The 15,545-nt window shown below is 36.2% G+C and overlaps 1 protein-coding gene across 3 annotated transcripts in view; it reads right to left on the minus strand.

The window, feature by feature from the left end:
- The window catches only part of LCMT2 (leucine carboxyl methyltransferase 2), a 93,221-nt gene extending 77,966 nt beyond the window's left edge, over nucleotides 1–15,255 (minus strand). The window contains exons 1-4 of one of the 3 annotated variants that reach the window (XM_068120928.2): nucleotides 15,036–15,245; nucleotides 12,906–13,030; nucleotides 12,476–12,557; nucleotides 9,584–9,782 (exon numbers count right to left, since the gene is read on the minus strand). In XM_068120928.2, coding sequence (XP_067977029.2) covers nucleotides 9,584–9,782; nucleotides 12,476–12,557; nucleotides 12,906–13,030; nucleotides 15,036–15,155 — 526 coding nt within the window. In that variant the 5' untranslated portion in view covers nucleotides 15,156–15,245. Of the gene's footprint in view, nucleotides 1–9,583; nucleotides 9,783–12,475; nucleotides 12,558–12,905; nucleotides 13,031–15,035 lie in introns of all 3 variants that reach the window. The other 2 variants (XM_068120925.2, XM_068120927.2) reach the window with 2 other exon arrangements.
- Nucleotides 15,256–15,545: the final 290 nt, after the last annotated feature.

Here is a 15,545-nt window from a genome sequence, read left to right on the forward strand (position 1 = left end):
CATTGAGGCTGCATTGGGAGGGAGAGGTGTACACTAATTGATTGATTAATTGTATAATTAAAATCAATAAAAGATTATCACAAAATATTTTCATAATCAATTGGCTAATCGCATAACTAAACCACTAGTGCTTCATCCGAAGATGTATCTTTTAGAAATTTAATTAAATAAGTCATTTATAAAAAATTAAATAATTAATTGATTACTCAATAAATAATTAATCGATTAATCAATAAATACTTAATAGATGAAATGATTAATCAATAAATCAAAAATATCCTTGATAGCCACATCACTTGGTCACTCATGTCCAAATATTAGCTTCCCAGCTCAAAAGGTGCCTGAGATATTGGCCAAATGAGAAAGAAAATAAATAAATGATTAATAATGAAAATAAATAAATAATAATCATAAAAAAATTAAATTATTAATCAATTTGGTCAGAGAACACATAAACTACCACTATTTCATCAGAATCTGTAACTTAAAAAAAAAAAATTTTTTTGTCATTAATCGAATAATTAAATAATTAATCGATTAATTGATTAATTAATAAATCAAAAATATCCTTTGCAGCCAAATCACCTGGTCATTGGCATGTCCAAATATCAGCTTCCTAACTCAAAAGGTGCCTGAGTTAATAATGGTCAGAAGATAAATGAAATTTAATTAATTAAATAAGTACTTAATTAAACGCTAATAATTAAATAACTCCTCAATTAATTGATTATTCAAAAAACAAAAAATACCGTATTTGACAAAGGACTTGCTCACTACTGTGCCGAAATTTCAGCTTCCTAGCTCAAAGGATGGCTGAGATATCGTCCGGACAACCAAGAAAGCAAGAAAACAAGAAAACAACCAGAGTGAAAACTGAGTACTCTCTTTCAGCGTGCGTCACTGCCGAGCCCCCTTCGGTGCCCAGCAATGACGATTTGCAATGCCTGGAGATGGCATAGGAAAGGTGCGGTGTACAACAAGTACACATACATTCAAAGTACACCGCCCCATGCCAAATAATTAAATATGCTGCAGCGCGGCATTGCCGGGGCGCCTCTGGCGCCCGGCAATACCGCAGTGCAGCTCATTGAGGCTGCATTGGGAGGGAGAGGTGTACACTAATTGATTGATTAATTGTATAATTAAAATCAATAAAAGATTATCACAAAATATTTTCATAATCAATTGGCTAATCGCATAACTAAACCACTGGTGCTTCATCCGAAGATGTATCTTTTAGAAATTTAATTAAATAAGTCACTTATAAATAATTAAATAATTAATTGATTACTCAATAAATAATTAATCGATTAATCAATAAATAATTAATAGATGAAATGATTAATCAATAAATCAAAAATATCCTTGATAGCCACATCACTTGGTCACTCATGTCCAAATATTAGCTTCCCAGCTCAAAAGGTGCCTGAGATATTGGCCAAATGAGAAAGAAAATAAATAAATGATTAATAATGAAAATAAATAAATAATAATCATAAAAAAATTAAATTATTAATCAATTTGGTCAGAGAACACATAAACTACCACTATTTCATCAGAATCTGTAACTTAAAAAAAAAAAATTTTTTTGTCATTAATCGAATAATTAAATAATTAATCGATTAATTGATTAATTAATAAATCAAAAATATCCTTTGCAGTCTAATCACCTGGTCATTGGCATGTCCAAATATCAGCTTCCTAACTCAAAAGGTGCCTGAGTTAATGGTCAGAAGAGAAAGGAAATTTGATTAATTAAATAAGTACTTAATTAATCGCTAATAATTAAATAACTCCTCAATTTATTGATTAATCAAAAAAAAAAAAATACCGTTTTTGACAAAGGACTTGCTCACTATTGTGCTGAAATTTCAGCTTCCTAGCTCAAAGGATGGCTGAGATATCGCCCGGACAACCAAGAAAGAAAACAAACAAGTACACATACATTCAAAGTACACCGCCCCATGCCAAATAATTAAATATGCTGCAGCGCGGCATTGCCGGGGCGCCTCCGGCGCCCGGCAATACCGCAGTGCAGCTCATTGAGGCTGCATTGGGAGGGAGAGGTGTACACTAATTGATTGATTAATTGTATAATTAAAATCAATAAAAGATTATCACAAAATATTTTCATAATCAATTGGCTAATCGCATAACTAAACCAGTAGTGCTTCATCCGAAGATGTATCTTTTAGAAATTTAATTAAATAAGTCATTTATAAAAAATTAAATAATTAATTGATTACTCAATAAATAATTAATCGATTAATCAATAAATACTTAATAGATGAAATGATTAATCAATAAATCAAAAATATCCTTGATAGCCACATCACTTGGTCACTCATGTCCAAATATTAGCTTCCCAGCTCAAAAGGTGCCTGAGATATTGGCCAAATGAGAAAGAAAATAAATAAATGATTAATAATGAAAATAAATAAATAATAATCATAAAAAAATTAAATTATTAATCAATTTGGTCAGAGAACACATAAACTACCACTATTTCATCAGAATCTGTAACTTAAAAAAAAAAATTTTTTTTGTCATTAATCGAATAATTAAATAATTAATCGATTAATTGATTAATTAATAAATCAAAAATATCCTTTGCAGCCAAATCACCTGGTCATTGGCATGTCCAAATATCAGCTTCCTAACTCAAAAGGTGCCTGAGTTAATAATGGTCAGAAGATAAATGAAATTTAATTAATTAAATAAGTACTTAATTAAACGCTAATAATTAAATAACTCCTCAATTAATTGATTATTCAAAAAACAAAAAATACCGTATTTGACAAAGGACTTGCTCACTACTGTGCCGAAATTTCAGCTTCCTAGCTCAAAGGATGGCTGAGATATCGTCCGGACAACCAAGAAAGAAAGAAAACAAGAAATCAACCAGAGTGAAAACTGAGTACTCTCTTTCAGCGTGCGTCACTGCCGAGCCCCCTTCGGTGCCCAGCAATGACGATTTGCAATGCCTGGAGATGGCATAGGAAAGGTGCGGTGTACAACAAACAAGAAAGAAAACAAGAAAGAAAACAAGAAAACAAACAAGAAACCAGAGTGAAAACTGAGTACTCTCTTTCAGTGTGCGTCACTGCCGAGCCCCCTTTGGTGCCCGGCAATGACGATTTGCAATGCCTGGAGATGGCATAGGAAAGGAGCGGTGTACAACAAGAAAGAAAACAAACAAGTACACATACATTCAAAGTACACCGCCCCATGCCAAATAATTAAATATGCTGCAGCGCGGCATTGCCGGGGCGCCTCCGGCGCCCGGCAATACCGCAGTGCAGCTCATTGAGGCTGCATTGGGAGGGAGAGGTGTACACTAATTGATTGATTAATTGTATAATTAAAATCAATAAAAGATTATCACAAAATATTTTCATAATCAATTGGCTAATCGCATAACTAAACCACTAGTGCTTCATCTGAAGATGTATCTTTTAGAAATTTAATTAAATAAGTCATTTATAAAAAATTAAATAATTAATTGATTACTCAATAAATAATTAATCGATTAATCAATAAATACTTAATAGATGAAATGATTAATCAATAAATCAAAAATATCCTTGATAGCCACATCACTTGGTCACTCATGTCCAAATATTAGCTTCCCAGCTCAAAAGGTGCCTGAGATATTGGCCAAATGAGAAAGAAAATAAATAAATGATTAATAATGAAAATAAATAAATAATAATCATAAAAAAATTAAATTATTAATCAATTTGGTCAGAGAACACATAAACTACCACTATTTCATCAGAATCTGTAACTTAAAAAAAAAAATTTTTTTTGTCATTAATCGAATAATTAAATAATTAATCGATTAATTGATTAATTAATAAATCAAAAATATCCTTTGCAGCCAAATCACCTGGTCATTGGCATGTCCAAATATCAGCTTCCTAACTGAAAAGGTGCCTGAGTTAATAATGGTCAGAAGAGAAATGAAATTTAATTAATTAAATAAGTACTTAATTAAACGCTAATAATTAAATAACTCCTCAATTAATTGATTATTCAAAAAACAAAAAATACCGTATTTGACAAAGGACTTGCTCACTACTGTGCCGAAATTTCAGCTTCCTAGCTCAAAGGATGGCTGAGATATCGCCCGGACAACCAAGAAAACAAACAACCAGAGTGAAAACTGAGTACTCTCTTTCAGCGTGCGTCACTGCAGAGCCCCCTTTGGTGCCCGGCAATGACGATTTGCAATGCCTGGAGATGGCATAGGAAAGGAGCGGTGTACAACAAGTACACATACATTCAAAGTACACCGCCCCATGCCAAATAATTAAATATGCTGCAGCGCGGCATTGCCGGGGCGCCTCCGGCGCCCGGCAATACCGCAGTGCAGCTCATTGAGGCTGCATTGGGAGGGAGAGGTGTACACTAATTGATTGATTAATTGTATAATTAAAATCAATAAAAGATTATCACAAAATATTTTCATAATCAATTGGCTAATCGCATAACTAAACCAGTAGTGCTTCATCCGAAGATGTATCTTTTAGAAATTTAATTAAATAAGTCATTTATAAAAAATTAAATAATTAATTGATTACTCAATAAATAATTAATCGATTAATCAATAAATACTTAATAGATGAAATGATTAATCAATAAATCAAAAATATCCTTGATAGCCACATCACTTGGTCACTCATGTCCAAATATTAGCTTCCCAGCTCAAAAGGTGCCTGAGATATTGGCCAAATGAGAAAGAAAATAAATAAATGATTAATAATGAAAATAAATAAATAATAATCATAAAAAAATTAAATTATTAATCAATTTGGTCAGAGAACACATAAACTACCACTATTTCATCAGAATCTGTAACTTTAAAAAAAAAAATTTTTTTGTCATTAATCGAATAATTAAATAATTAATCGATTAATTGATTCATTAATAAATCAAAAATATCCTTTGCAGCCAAATCACCTGGTCATTGGCATGTCCAAATATCAGCTTCCTAACTCAAAAGGTGCCTGAGTTAATAATGGTCAGAAGAGAAATGAAATTTAATTAATTAAATAAGTACTTAATTAAACGCTAATAATTAAATAACTCCTCAATTAATTGATTATTCAAAAAACAAAAAATACCGTATTTGACAAAGGACTTGCTCACTACTGTGCCGAAATTTCAGCTTCCTAGCTCAAAGGATGGCTGAGATATCGTCCGGACAACCAAGAAAGAAAACAAACAAACAAGAAAACAAACAAGTACACATACATTCAAAGTACACCGCCCCATGCCAAATAATTAAATATGCTGCAGCGCGGCATTGCCGGGGCGCCTCCGGCGCCCGGCAATACCGCAGTGCAGCTCATTGAGGCTGCATTGGGAGGGAGAGGTGTACACTAATTGATTGATTAATTGTATAATTAAAATCAATAAAAGATTATCACAAAATATTTTCATAATCAATTGGCTAATCGCATAACTAAACCAGTAGTGCTTCATCCGAAGATGTATCTTTTAGAAATTTAATTAAATAAGTCATTTATAAAAAATTAAATAATTAATTGATTACTCAATAAATAATTAATCGATTAATCAATAAATACTTAATAGATGAAATGATTAATCAATAAATCAAAAATATCCTTGATAGCCACATCACTTGGTCACTCATGTCCAAATATTAGCTTCCCAGCTCAAAAGGTGCCTGAGATATTGGCCAAATGAGAAAGAAAATAAATAAATGATTAATAATGAAAATAAATAAATAATAATCATAAAAAAATTAAATTATTAATCAATTTGGTCAGAGAACACATAAACTACCACTATTTCATCAGAATCTGTAACTTAAAAAAAATTTTTTTTTTTGTCATTAATCGAATAATTAAATAATTAATCGATTAATTGATTAATTAATAAATCAAAAATATCCTTTGCAGCCAAATCACCTGGTCATTGGCATGTCCAAATATCAGCTTCCTAACTCAAAAGGTGCCTGAGTTAATAATGGTCAGAAGATAAATGAAATTTAATTAATTAAATAAGTACTTAATTAAACGCTAATAATTAAATAACTCCTCAATTAATTGATTATTCAAAAAACAAAAAATACCGTATTTGACAAAGGACTTGCTCACTACTGTGCCGAAATTTCAGCTTCCTAGCTCAAAGGATGGCTGAGATATCGTCCGGACAACCAAGAAAGAAAGTAAACAAGAAAACAACCAGAGTGAAAACTGAGTACTCTCTTTCAGCGTGCGTCACTGCCGAGCCCCCTTCGGTGCCCAGCAATGACGATTTGCAATGCCTGGAGATGGCATAGGAAAGGTGCGGTGTACAACAAACAAGTACAGATACATTCAAAGTACACCGCCCCATGCCAAATAATTAAATATGCTGCAGCGCGGCATTGCCGGGGCGCCTCCGGCGCCCGGCAATACCGCAGTGCAGCTCATTGAGGCTGCATTGGGAGGGAGAGGTGTACACTAATTGATTGATTAATTGTATAATTAAAATCAATAAAATATTATCACAAAATATTTTCATAATCAATTGGCTAATCGCATAACTAAACCACTAGTGCTTCATCCGAAGATGTATCTTTTAGAAATTTAATTAAATAAGTCATTTATAAAAAATTAAATAATTAATTGATTACTCAATAAATAATTAATCGATTAATCAATAAATAATTAATAGATGAAATGATTAATCAATAAATCAAAAATATCCTTGATAGCCACATCACTTGGTCACTCATGTCCAAATATTAGCTTCCCAGCTCAAAAGGTGCCTGAGATATTGGCCAAATGAGAAAGAAAATAAATAAATGATTAATAATGAAAATAAATAAATAATAATCATAAAAAAATTAAATTATTAATCAATTTGGTCAGAGAACACATAAACTACCACTATTTCATCAGAATCTGTAACTTTAAAAAAAAAATTTTTTTGGTCATTAATCAAATAATTAAATAATTAATCGATTAATTGATTAATTAATAAATCAAAAATATCCTTTGCAGCCAAATCACCTGGTCATTGGCATGTCCAAATGTCAGCTTCCTAACTCAAAAGGTGCCTGAGTTAATGGTCAGAAGAGAAAGGAAATTTGATTAATTAAATAAGTACTTAATTAATCGCTAATAATTAAATAACTCCTCAATTTATTGATTAATCAAAAAAAAAAAATACCGTTTTTGACAAAGGACTTGCTCAGTATTGTGCCGAAATTTCAGCTTCCTAGCTCAAAGGATGGCTGAGATATCGTCTGGACAAACAAACAAGAAAGAAAACAAGAAAGAAAATAAATAAATGATTAATAATGAAAATAAATAAATAATAATCATAAAAAAATTAAATTATTAATCAATTTGGTCAGAGAACACATAAACTACCACTATTTCATCAGAATCTGTAACTTTAAAAAAAAATTTTTTTTTGTCATTAATCGAATAATTAAATAATTAATCGATTAATTGATTAATTAATAAATCAAAAATATCCTTTGCAGCCAAATCACCTGGTCATTGGCATGTCCAAATATCAGCTTCCTAACTCAAAAGGTGCCTGAGTTAATAATGGTCAGAAGAGAAATGAAATTTAATTAATTAAATAAGTACTTAATTAAACGCTAATAATTAAATAACTCCTCAATTAATTGATTAATCAAAAAACAAAAAATACCGTTTTTGACAAAGGACTTGCTCACTATTGTGCCGAAATTTCAGCTTCCTAGCTCAAAGGATGGCTGAGATATCGTCCGGACAACCAAGGAAACAAGAAAACAAACAAACAAGTACACATACATTCAAAGTACACCGCCCCATGCCAAATAATTAAATATGCTGCAGCGCGGCATTGCCGGGGCGCCTCCGGCGCCCGGCAATACCGCAGTGCAGCTCATTGAGGCTGCATTGGGAGGGAGAGGTGTACACTAATTGATTGATTAATTGTATAATTAAAATCAATAAAAGATTATCACAAAATATTTTCATAATCAATTGGCTAATCGCATAACTAAACCAGTAGTGCTTCATCCGAAGATGTATCTTTTAGAAATTTAATTAAATAAGTCATTTATAAAAAATTAAATAATTAATTGATTACTCAATAAATAATTAATCGATTAATCAATAAATACTTAATAGATGAAATGATTAATCAATAAATCAAAAATATCCTTGATAGCCACATCACTTGGTCACTCATGTCCAAATATTAGCTTCCCAGCTCAAAACGTGCCTGAGATATTGGCCAAATGAGAAAGAAAATAAATAAATGATTAATAATGAAAATAAATAAATAATAATCATAAAAAAATTAAATTATTAATCAATTTGGTCAGAGAACACATAAACTACCACTATTTCATCAGAATCTGTAACTTTAAAAAAAAAAATTTTTTTGTCATTAATCGAATAATTAAATAATTAATCGATTAATTGATTAATTAATAAATCAAAAATATCCTTTGCAGCCAAATCACCTGGTCATTGGCATGTCCAAATATCAGCTTCCTAACTCAAAAGGTGCCTGAGTTAATAATGGTCAGAAGAGAAATGAAATTTAATTAATTAAATAAGTACTTAATTAAACGCTAATAATTAAATAACTCCTCAATTAATTGATTATTCAAAAAACAAAAAATACCGTATTTGACAAAGGACTTGCTCACTACTGTGCCGAAATTTAAGCTTCCTAGCTCAAAGGATGGCTGAGATATCGTCCGGACAACCAAGAAAACAAACAAACAAACAAGAAAACAAACAAACAAGAAACCAGAGTGAAAACTGAGTACTCTCTTTCAGCGTGCGTCACTGCCGAGCCCCCTTTGGTGCCCGGCAATGACGATTTGCAATGCCTGGAGATGGCATAGGAAAGGAGCGGTGTACAACAAGAAACCAGAGTGAAAACTGAGTACTCTCTTTCAGCGTGCGTCACTGCCAAGCCCCCTTCGGTGCCCGGCAATGACGATTTGCAATGCCTGGAGGTGGCATAGGAAAGGAGCGGTGTACAACAAGAAAGAAACCAGAGTGAAAACTGAGTACTCTCTTTCAGCGTGCGTCACTGCCGAGCCCCCTTTGGTGCCCGGCAATGACGATTTGCAATGCCTGGAGATGGCATAGGAAAGGAGCGGTGTACAACAAGAAACCAGAGTGAAAACTGAGTACTCTCTTTCAGCGTGCGTCACTGCCGAGCCCCCTTCGGTGCCCAGCAATGACGATTTGCAATGCCTGGAGATGGCATAGGAAAGGAGCGGTGTACAACAAACAAGAAAGCAAGAAACCAGAGTGAAAACTGAGTACTCTCTTTCAGCGTGCGTCACTGCCGAGCCCCCTTTGGTGCCCGGCAATGACGATTTGCAATGCCTGGAGATGGCATAGGAAAGGAGCGGTGTACAACAACCAGAGTGAAAACTGAGTACTCCCTTTCAGCGCGCGTCATTGCCGGGCCCCCTTCGGTGCCCGGAAATGATGTCATGCAGCGCCTGGAGATGGCGTAGGAAAGGAGCGTTGTACAATAAAAAGTTATATGAAAGTTATAAAGAAAGAAGTTGGAAAACAGATGATGTAAAATGCCGATTACCCACCAAAACGTTGAGTCAGTGAAAGATCGTTTGGCAAGGCCGAGCTTAAGCAGCAGGACAGTTCAACTGAGCTAGCCACGAGTTTCACCTTCCTGCGAACCACGGCGGGGAAATCCACTTCGAACATGGTGACACCATTCAGCAGCCCCTCGGCCTTAAGACGGAAGTAAGTCGAGTCAAAGCCAGCACCTAGAGATAGGACCTGATATGGACATGGACATAGCAGTGTTCATGCAATAAAATTGTGCTACAAACAGTGACACAATGATAACTTCCTTGGTTACTTTCATAATTTTGTTACAGCTTTGTAAATAACAACACACACATTATGCTTTGTGAACAAGTAATCAAGGTGGGTCAAGATCCAAAATAATGAAAATACAAGTTTGTCCTTTGGTGTTGTCCTTCGCAAAGAGTAGGTGAGTTATCGGCAGCATACTCAACCAATTACAAATTCCTGCTCTTGCCTGCTTTGTGGAATGTCTGGTTGAGCCAGCCATTTCGTGAAAGACTTGGGCAAAAAAAACCTTTCCTCGGCCAACCCAACGTTGTGGGAATAATTGGGAACATTAAAGACACATCATATGGTCCTCCAAATTAATTCTCAATTGGCAATGAAAATAGTGCAAGTTTGAATTTCATCGGCAATAATTATTTACTTATAATTTCTTGAAGTGTTAAATTTTATATATCTATTTAAACCTCACAATCAATAGGCTTCTCAGTTGTAACGATTTCTACAACTTGGTGAAGTTTTGTGAAGATCGGTTGAAAATTGTGACCTGTAGGCGACTGACATACAGACAAACAAAGACAGAACAAGAAATATGTCGTGCATAGCATGATACTTGCGATATCCCTAAAATAAGTTATTGGCCTATGATGACCTCAAAAATAATGGGTGGTTGAATTCAGTGACCTGGTATGTAAATTCTCTTAAAATTTTAAGTCAATCAGATGAAAATTGAGGATTTTAGAAATTTGGCCAATGTTGACCAACATCGGCCAAATATCAATGTTGACCAACATAGGCCAAATTTGGCCTATGTTGACCTCAAAAATACTTGGTGGTTGAATTCAGTGACCAGATATGCAAATCCTCTTCAAATTTCAAGTTAATCAGATGAAAATTGAGGATTTTAGAAATTCGGCCTATGTTGACCTCAAAAATAGTTGGGGGTTGAATTCATTGACCATATATGCAAATCCTCTTGAAATTTCAAGTTAATTGGATGAAAATTGAGGATTTTAGAAAAATGGCCTCTGTTGACCTTTTGGCCTAATTATGAATGAATGATCGTTTTAAGGCCATTTTCCCCGCTAGAGCAGGGGTTAGCCTTGTGGGCCCCATGACAATCATGGTTCCCTGTTTGAGGCAATTTTTTATGGCCGGATGCCCTTCCTGGCGCCAACCCTTAGTCGCCTCTTACGATGCGCAGGGATACGGTGTACCTATTCTAAACCGGGGTACACACCGGGATCATTCATCCCAGCAAGCTGGTACTCAATTTGCCGACCTCGGAAGGATGACAGGATCAACTGTCAACTGAATCAACTGAGTCAACCCCCCTGGTGTTAATTTAGCGACCCACCGGGATTCAAACCCAGGATCCTAGGATCCCAAGCCGGCACCCTAACCACTAAGCCGACACCAGGCTTGGGCAGACTCAAATTGACCTCAAACCTCAAATAGTTGGGGGTTGAATTCAGTGACCATATATGCGAGTCCTCTTTAAATTTCAAGTTAATTGGATGAAAATTGAGAATTTTAGGAATTCGGCCTGTTTACCTTTTGGCCTATGTTGACCAAAAATATAATTGGAGATTTAATTCTGTGACCAGATATGAAAATCCTCTTCAAATTTAAAGTCAATCGGATGAAAATTGGGCATTTTAGAAATTTGATAAAGTTGGTGACCTTTGGCCGATTTGACCTATTTACCTTTTGACCCCAAAAACAATAGGCTTCGTGCTTTTTACCAACTGTACCATTTGGTGAAGTTTAGTGAAGATCGGTTGAAAATTGTGACCTGTAGGCGACTGACATACAGACGAACAAACAGACAGAGAATAACGCACAAGACCAACCAATATACTTGGTTGTATATTGACAGACAGACAGACAGACAGAATAACGCACAAGACCAACCAATCTTCGATTTTGCAAGTAACAAACGGACCTAAGTGCAATACCCTCTCTTCTGGCGAGTGTAAATATCACGTATCGAGCAACACAGCTCTACATAAAACTCATTGTGGGTATATGTGTATAATAAAGAACAGATAAAAATTGTTGATGAGTAAAAGCCTCATTGTTTTACTCCACTGTGAGTTAAGTCCCGTGGCAGTTCGATGTTGGGTTAAACTTTGTCCCATCTACACTCATGTCGGTACAAATTCTCTCTCTGTCCCTGTCTGGTAGTCTGCCCAAAAGCAGAAATCGGTGTTGCCAAAGGAGCCTCACGGCAAGGATTGCACAGGATGCCTTTGCAATCCCAGCGGTAATCAGGACAGATATTGGTCATTTGTTCAGGATGTCGGTGATAACTCGTCTACTCTTTGCAAAAGGCATCAAACGTGAATTTGTTAATGCTGGCAGATGGGACACTAGGCATAACATCCACCCGAGGGACGGTGCATTTTGTGATACAAAATCAGGCCTGTGAAACACGAATCCAACAGTTTACAGTCGGGTTGGGAATCGAACCCTCACTCGAGATTTCAATAGCAAGTGTGCTACCTCTGCAGCACCTTGTGCAACAATATCTCATGTTTTTCTCAAAGGGCAGATAAATCAAGTCTCATGTTTTCTTAACGTAAAGTTATTGGGAAAAAACGATTTCTCCACATTTTTCTTTCAAGAACACGCTATACAGACACTTCCCATATTCCCACCTGTCGGAGAGATTTGTCTTCAGTGATAGCCAGAAAACTCCTGATCACCGTATCCACAGCCTTTGATCTCACATAGTAACCCCTGTATAGAGCAACAATAATGCTTGTTACACAAAAAGACAATGCAGTCAGCTTCATTATATTTCTATTAACAATGATCTAAGGCTCATGGAGAAGCTGGTGCATGCATTGTATGCAGAACAAGGACAAAAAGAGACATCAGTGTACTTTTACATGAATTATGAGGACATCAGGAGACAGTAGGAAATGTAATAGCATACAAGGTTTAAACCTGGGCTCCTGAAATCACGAGTTGTGTGCTCATATGCCGAGAACACCACACAACAAACGCTGGACGATGCGGAGCTGTGATCAGCAAGGAAGATCATCCAGAGTGACAAAAGAAGACATATAGGCCATTCGAGCTTACCTGTTGATGAGGGGAGCCCTTCGGCAAGCTTTGCCAGCAAAATACTGCACAAAATTATCAGGGAAATAGCCAAGCGCTGCCATGGAGGCCTTGCTCAGCACACTGCTGTCATTAGTTCCCTGCACCTGTATATGGCAGGACATGACATTGCTTTGCACTTTGATTTCAAAACGTTGTTATAAAACGAGAGTAAGTGTAAATAAAATGCAGGTACTATTTTATGTTGCACATATAAAGGAAAGCCTTTGTAATTATATACATCCCAGAATACATTGTATCCTAATGATTACAGGTCGGTGCCCAAGCCATTGTATCCTAACAAGGATGACCGCACTGTGGTCACAACCTGTGACAAAATCTGGTAACGGGCCAATTGGCAAACGCGCATTTAATGTGCTATTAAAATATTAATTTGACAACTCTCGGTTCTCAACCATGCATGATAGCCTCCGCCACGGTTATATCAGAATGAGCTTATTCGTCACACGGTCACGGATTGTTTAATCATAATATGGGGCTGTTCAAAATTATGTAATGCTATTTTTTCAATGGAGGCGTGTATTGTGCTTGCTAACAGGCTTAATTAAACCTTACTAATAATTTTTGACATTCATTAGATTTTTTGGGGTACCTCATCGTGAGTAACACTCGACCCAAACAAAGCCAATGGAAATCTGACGCAACAAACCCGGGCAGTGTATACTCAGCAGAGGCCTACAGCCCTGAAGTCTTAGGCCCACCAGAAAACCAAGATGGCAGGCTTGTTAATTTGTCTGGGTGCTATGGTAGGTGGAGTCAAGCCATAAACAAGCGACAACCCTTGGCTTGTTTGTCTATTAATGGCCGTGGAAGTGACACAGACCTGATTGAAGGTAAACATCATGTTCGAAGTTTATTTGTGTAAAATGTGTGTGAATCCTGATGTTTCTTATCTTACTATAATTCACCAAATGTCTGTCCATCCGTTCGAAGGTACCGCAAAAACGGCTCAACCCGATCGCAACAATATTTTGGGTGGGTATTCCTGGGACCCCTGGGAGTAAACTACGCTATTGTGGGAGCTGAGCTCACACTATAAAGCCAGACAAAATGGACGACGCAGGAACGAAGTTTCACTGAGCTATTTATTTAGCTCAAAACCAAAGAACTCAAAAGCACACTGAATCTGCCCCTCGAACGTGCGGCAATTTATATCGCAAACTGAACACACAAAAGCCACGCCTCTCAGGCGGGGCGTGGTATGCAAAATCGGTAAGTCACGTGTTCGCCCGAGAAGGGCAAGTCTAGACACGCCCGGGCGAGTCCGGACACGTGACTGCTCGCCGGTTGCGTCATCGGCCGGTGCACGGTAATTGTGTCATGCTTCCGGTAACCGCTACACTATATTGTTTTTCCAATTTTTCCAAGTTTTCCAAACACGATGGAATAATATTTACCGATATGAACAGTGATGTGGCTTTTGTTGAAATTCTACGTACCAGGAGAGAGTAGATTGGCTCCTGACGAACTTTCTCTATAAACGTGCGGCTCCGAAGTAACACGACAGCGTGTGCAAAGCGACTGAGAAACAGGTGTAGCGGCCGCTTCCGTGTTACAGATTCGGCACGCACTCTTTACACATAAACGTGCGACTGAGAAAGACGTGTAGCGGCCGCTTCCGTTTTGCAGAATTCAATCTTTTTTCAAAATGGGCGCCATGTACTGTTTAGATTTTGATGATTTGCGTGTGATATGATTCAACGGATGTTTATATGAATCGTTTAAAATAAAAAAGTCATCTGATATTTTGCCTTTTCATTTGGGCCTACCAATTGAAGCCCCGCCCGTAGAGCGGGTGCCGTTGCTAGTCAAATTAATTATTAGAAATCCAATTGAACTCTCATTAAATTGCATGTTATTATATATATATTTTCCATTCTGTAGGTTTTCCGTTCGTTGCATCTATTTTCTACAAATATTTACACCCAGTGTGTTATAGGCAGTGTATGCGTAAAACATGGTAATTGTATATTGGAAACTTACCAATTATAATTATCCAGATACTCATCGTTTGACGTTCTAAATCTATATTAAATTACGTAGACATCCCTCCATCCAAAAAACCCTTTTTATTATATTTATAACACTCACCGCAGCTTCAGCAGCTCGTCTCTTCGTCCGACAGTCTTTTCTCGATCCGCTTTGTTTTGTATCCGAAATAATTTTGTTCGCAGCTTTGGACATTTTACGTTTTTTGTGCAATTTAACCATTAGTCATATAGCGAGCTAGAAGCAAGTATTATACGCTTCGCGAGCAAGCAAAGCGACAACATATACAGTGACATGTCCAAAGCGACATATACAGTGACGCAACGGGGGCGGGATTTAGGATTCTAGTTCCGGGTTGTTGTTGTTTTTATATATTTTTTGTATTGTAGTTCCGGGGTATTGTTGTTTTTTGTTTTGCAATGTCTTATTCCTAATATTAATGACACGAGGATAAACAAGAACAAACTATCGATTGAATTCGATCTGAATTGCGCATCTACCAAACAACAGTTTATTAACAGGAGGTCATGGCACGGCAACAGCACTCGGACGCCCTCCAGGTGGTCGAACCTGGAAATGGATCGGACACAGGGGCGCCGCCAGGGATTTTGG

Source organism: Myxine glutinosa, chromosome 6, assembly GCF_964187855.1.
Source record: "Myxine glutinosa chromosome 6, kmMyxGlut1.1, whole genome shotgun sequence".
NCBI lineage: Eukaryota > Metazoa > Chordata > Myxini > Myxiniformes > Myxinidae > Myxine > Myxine glutinosa.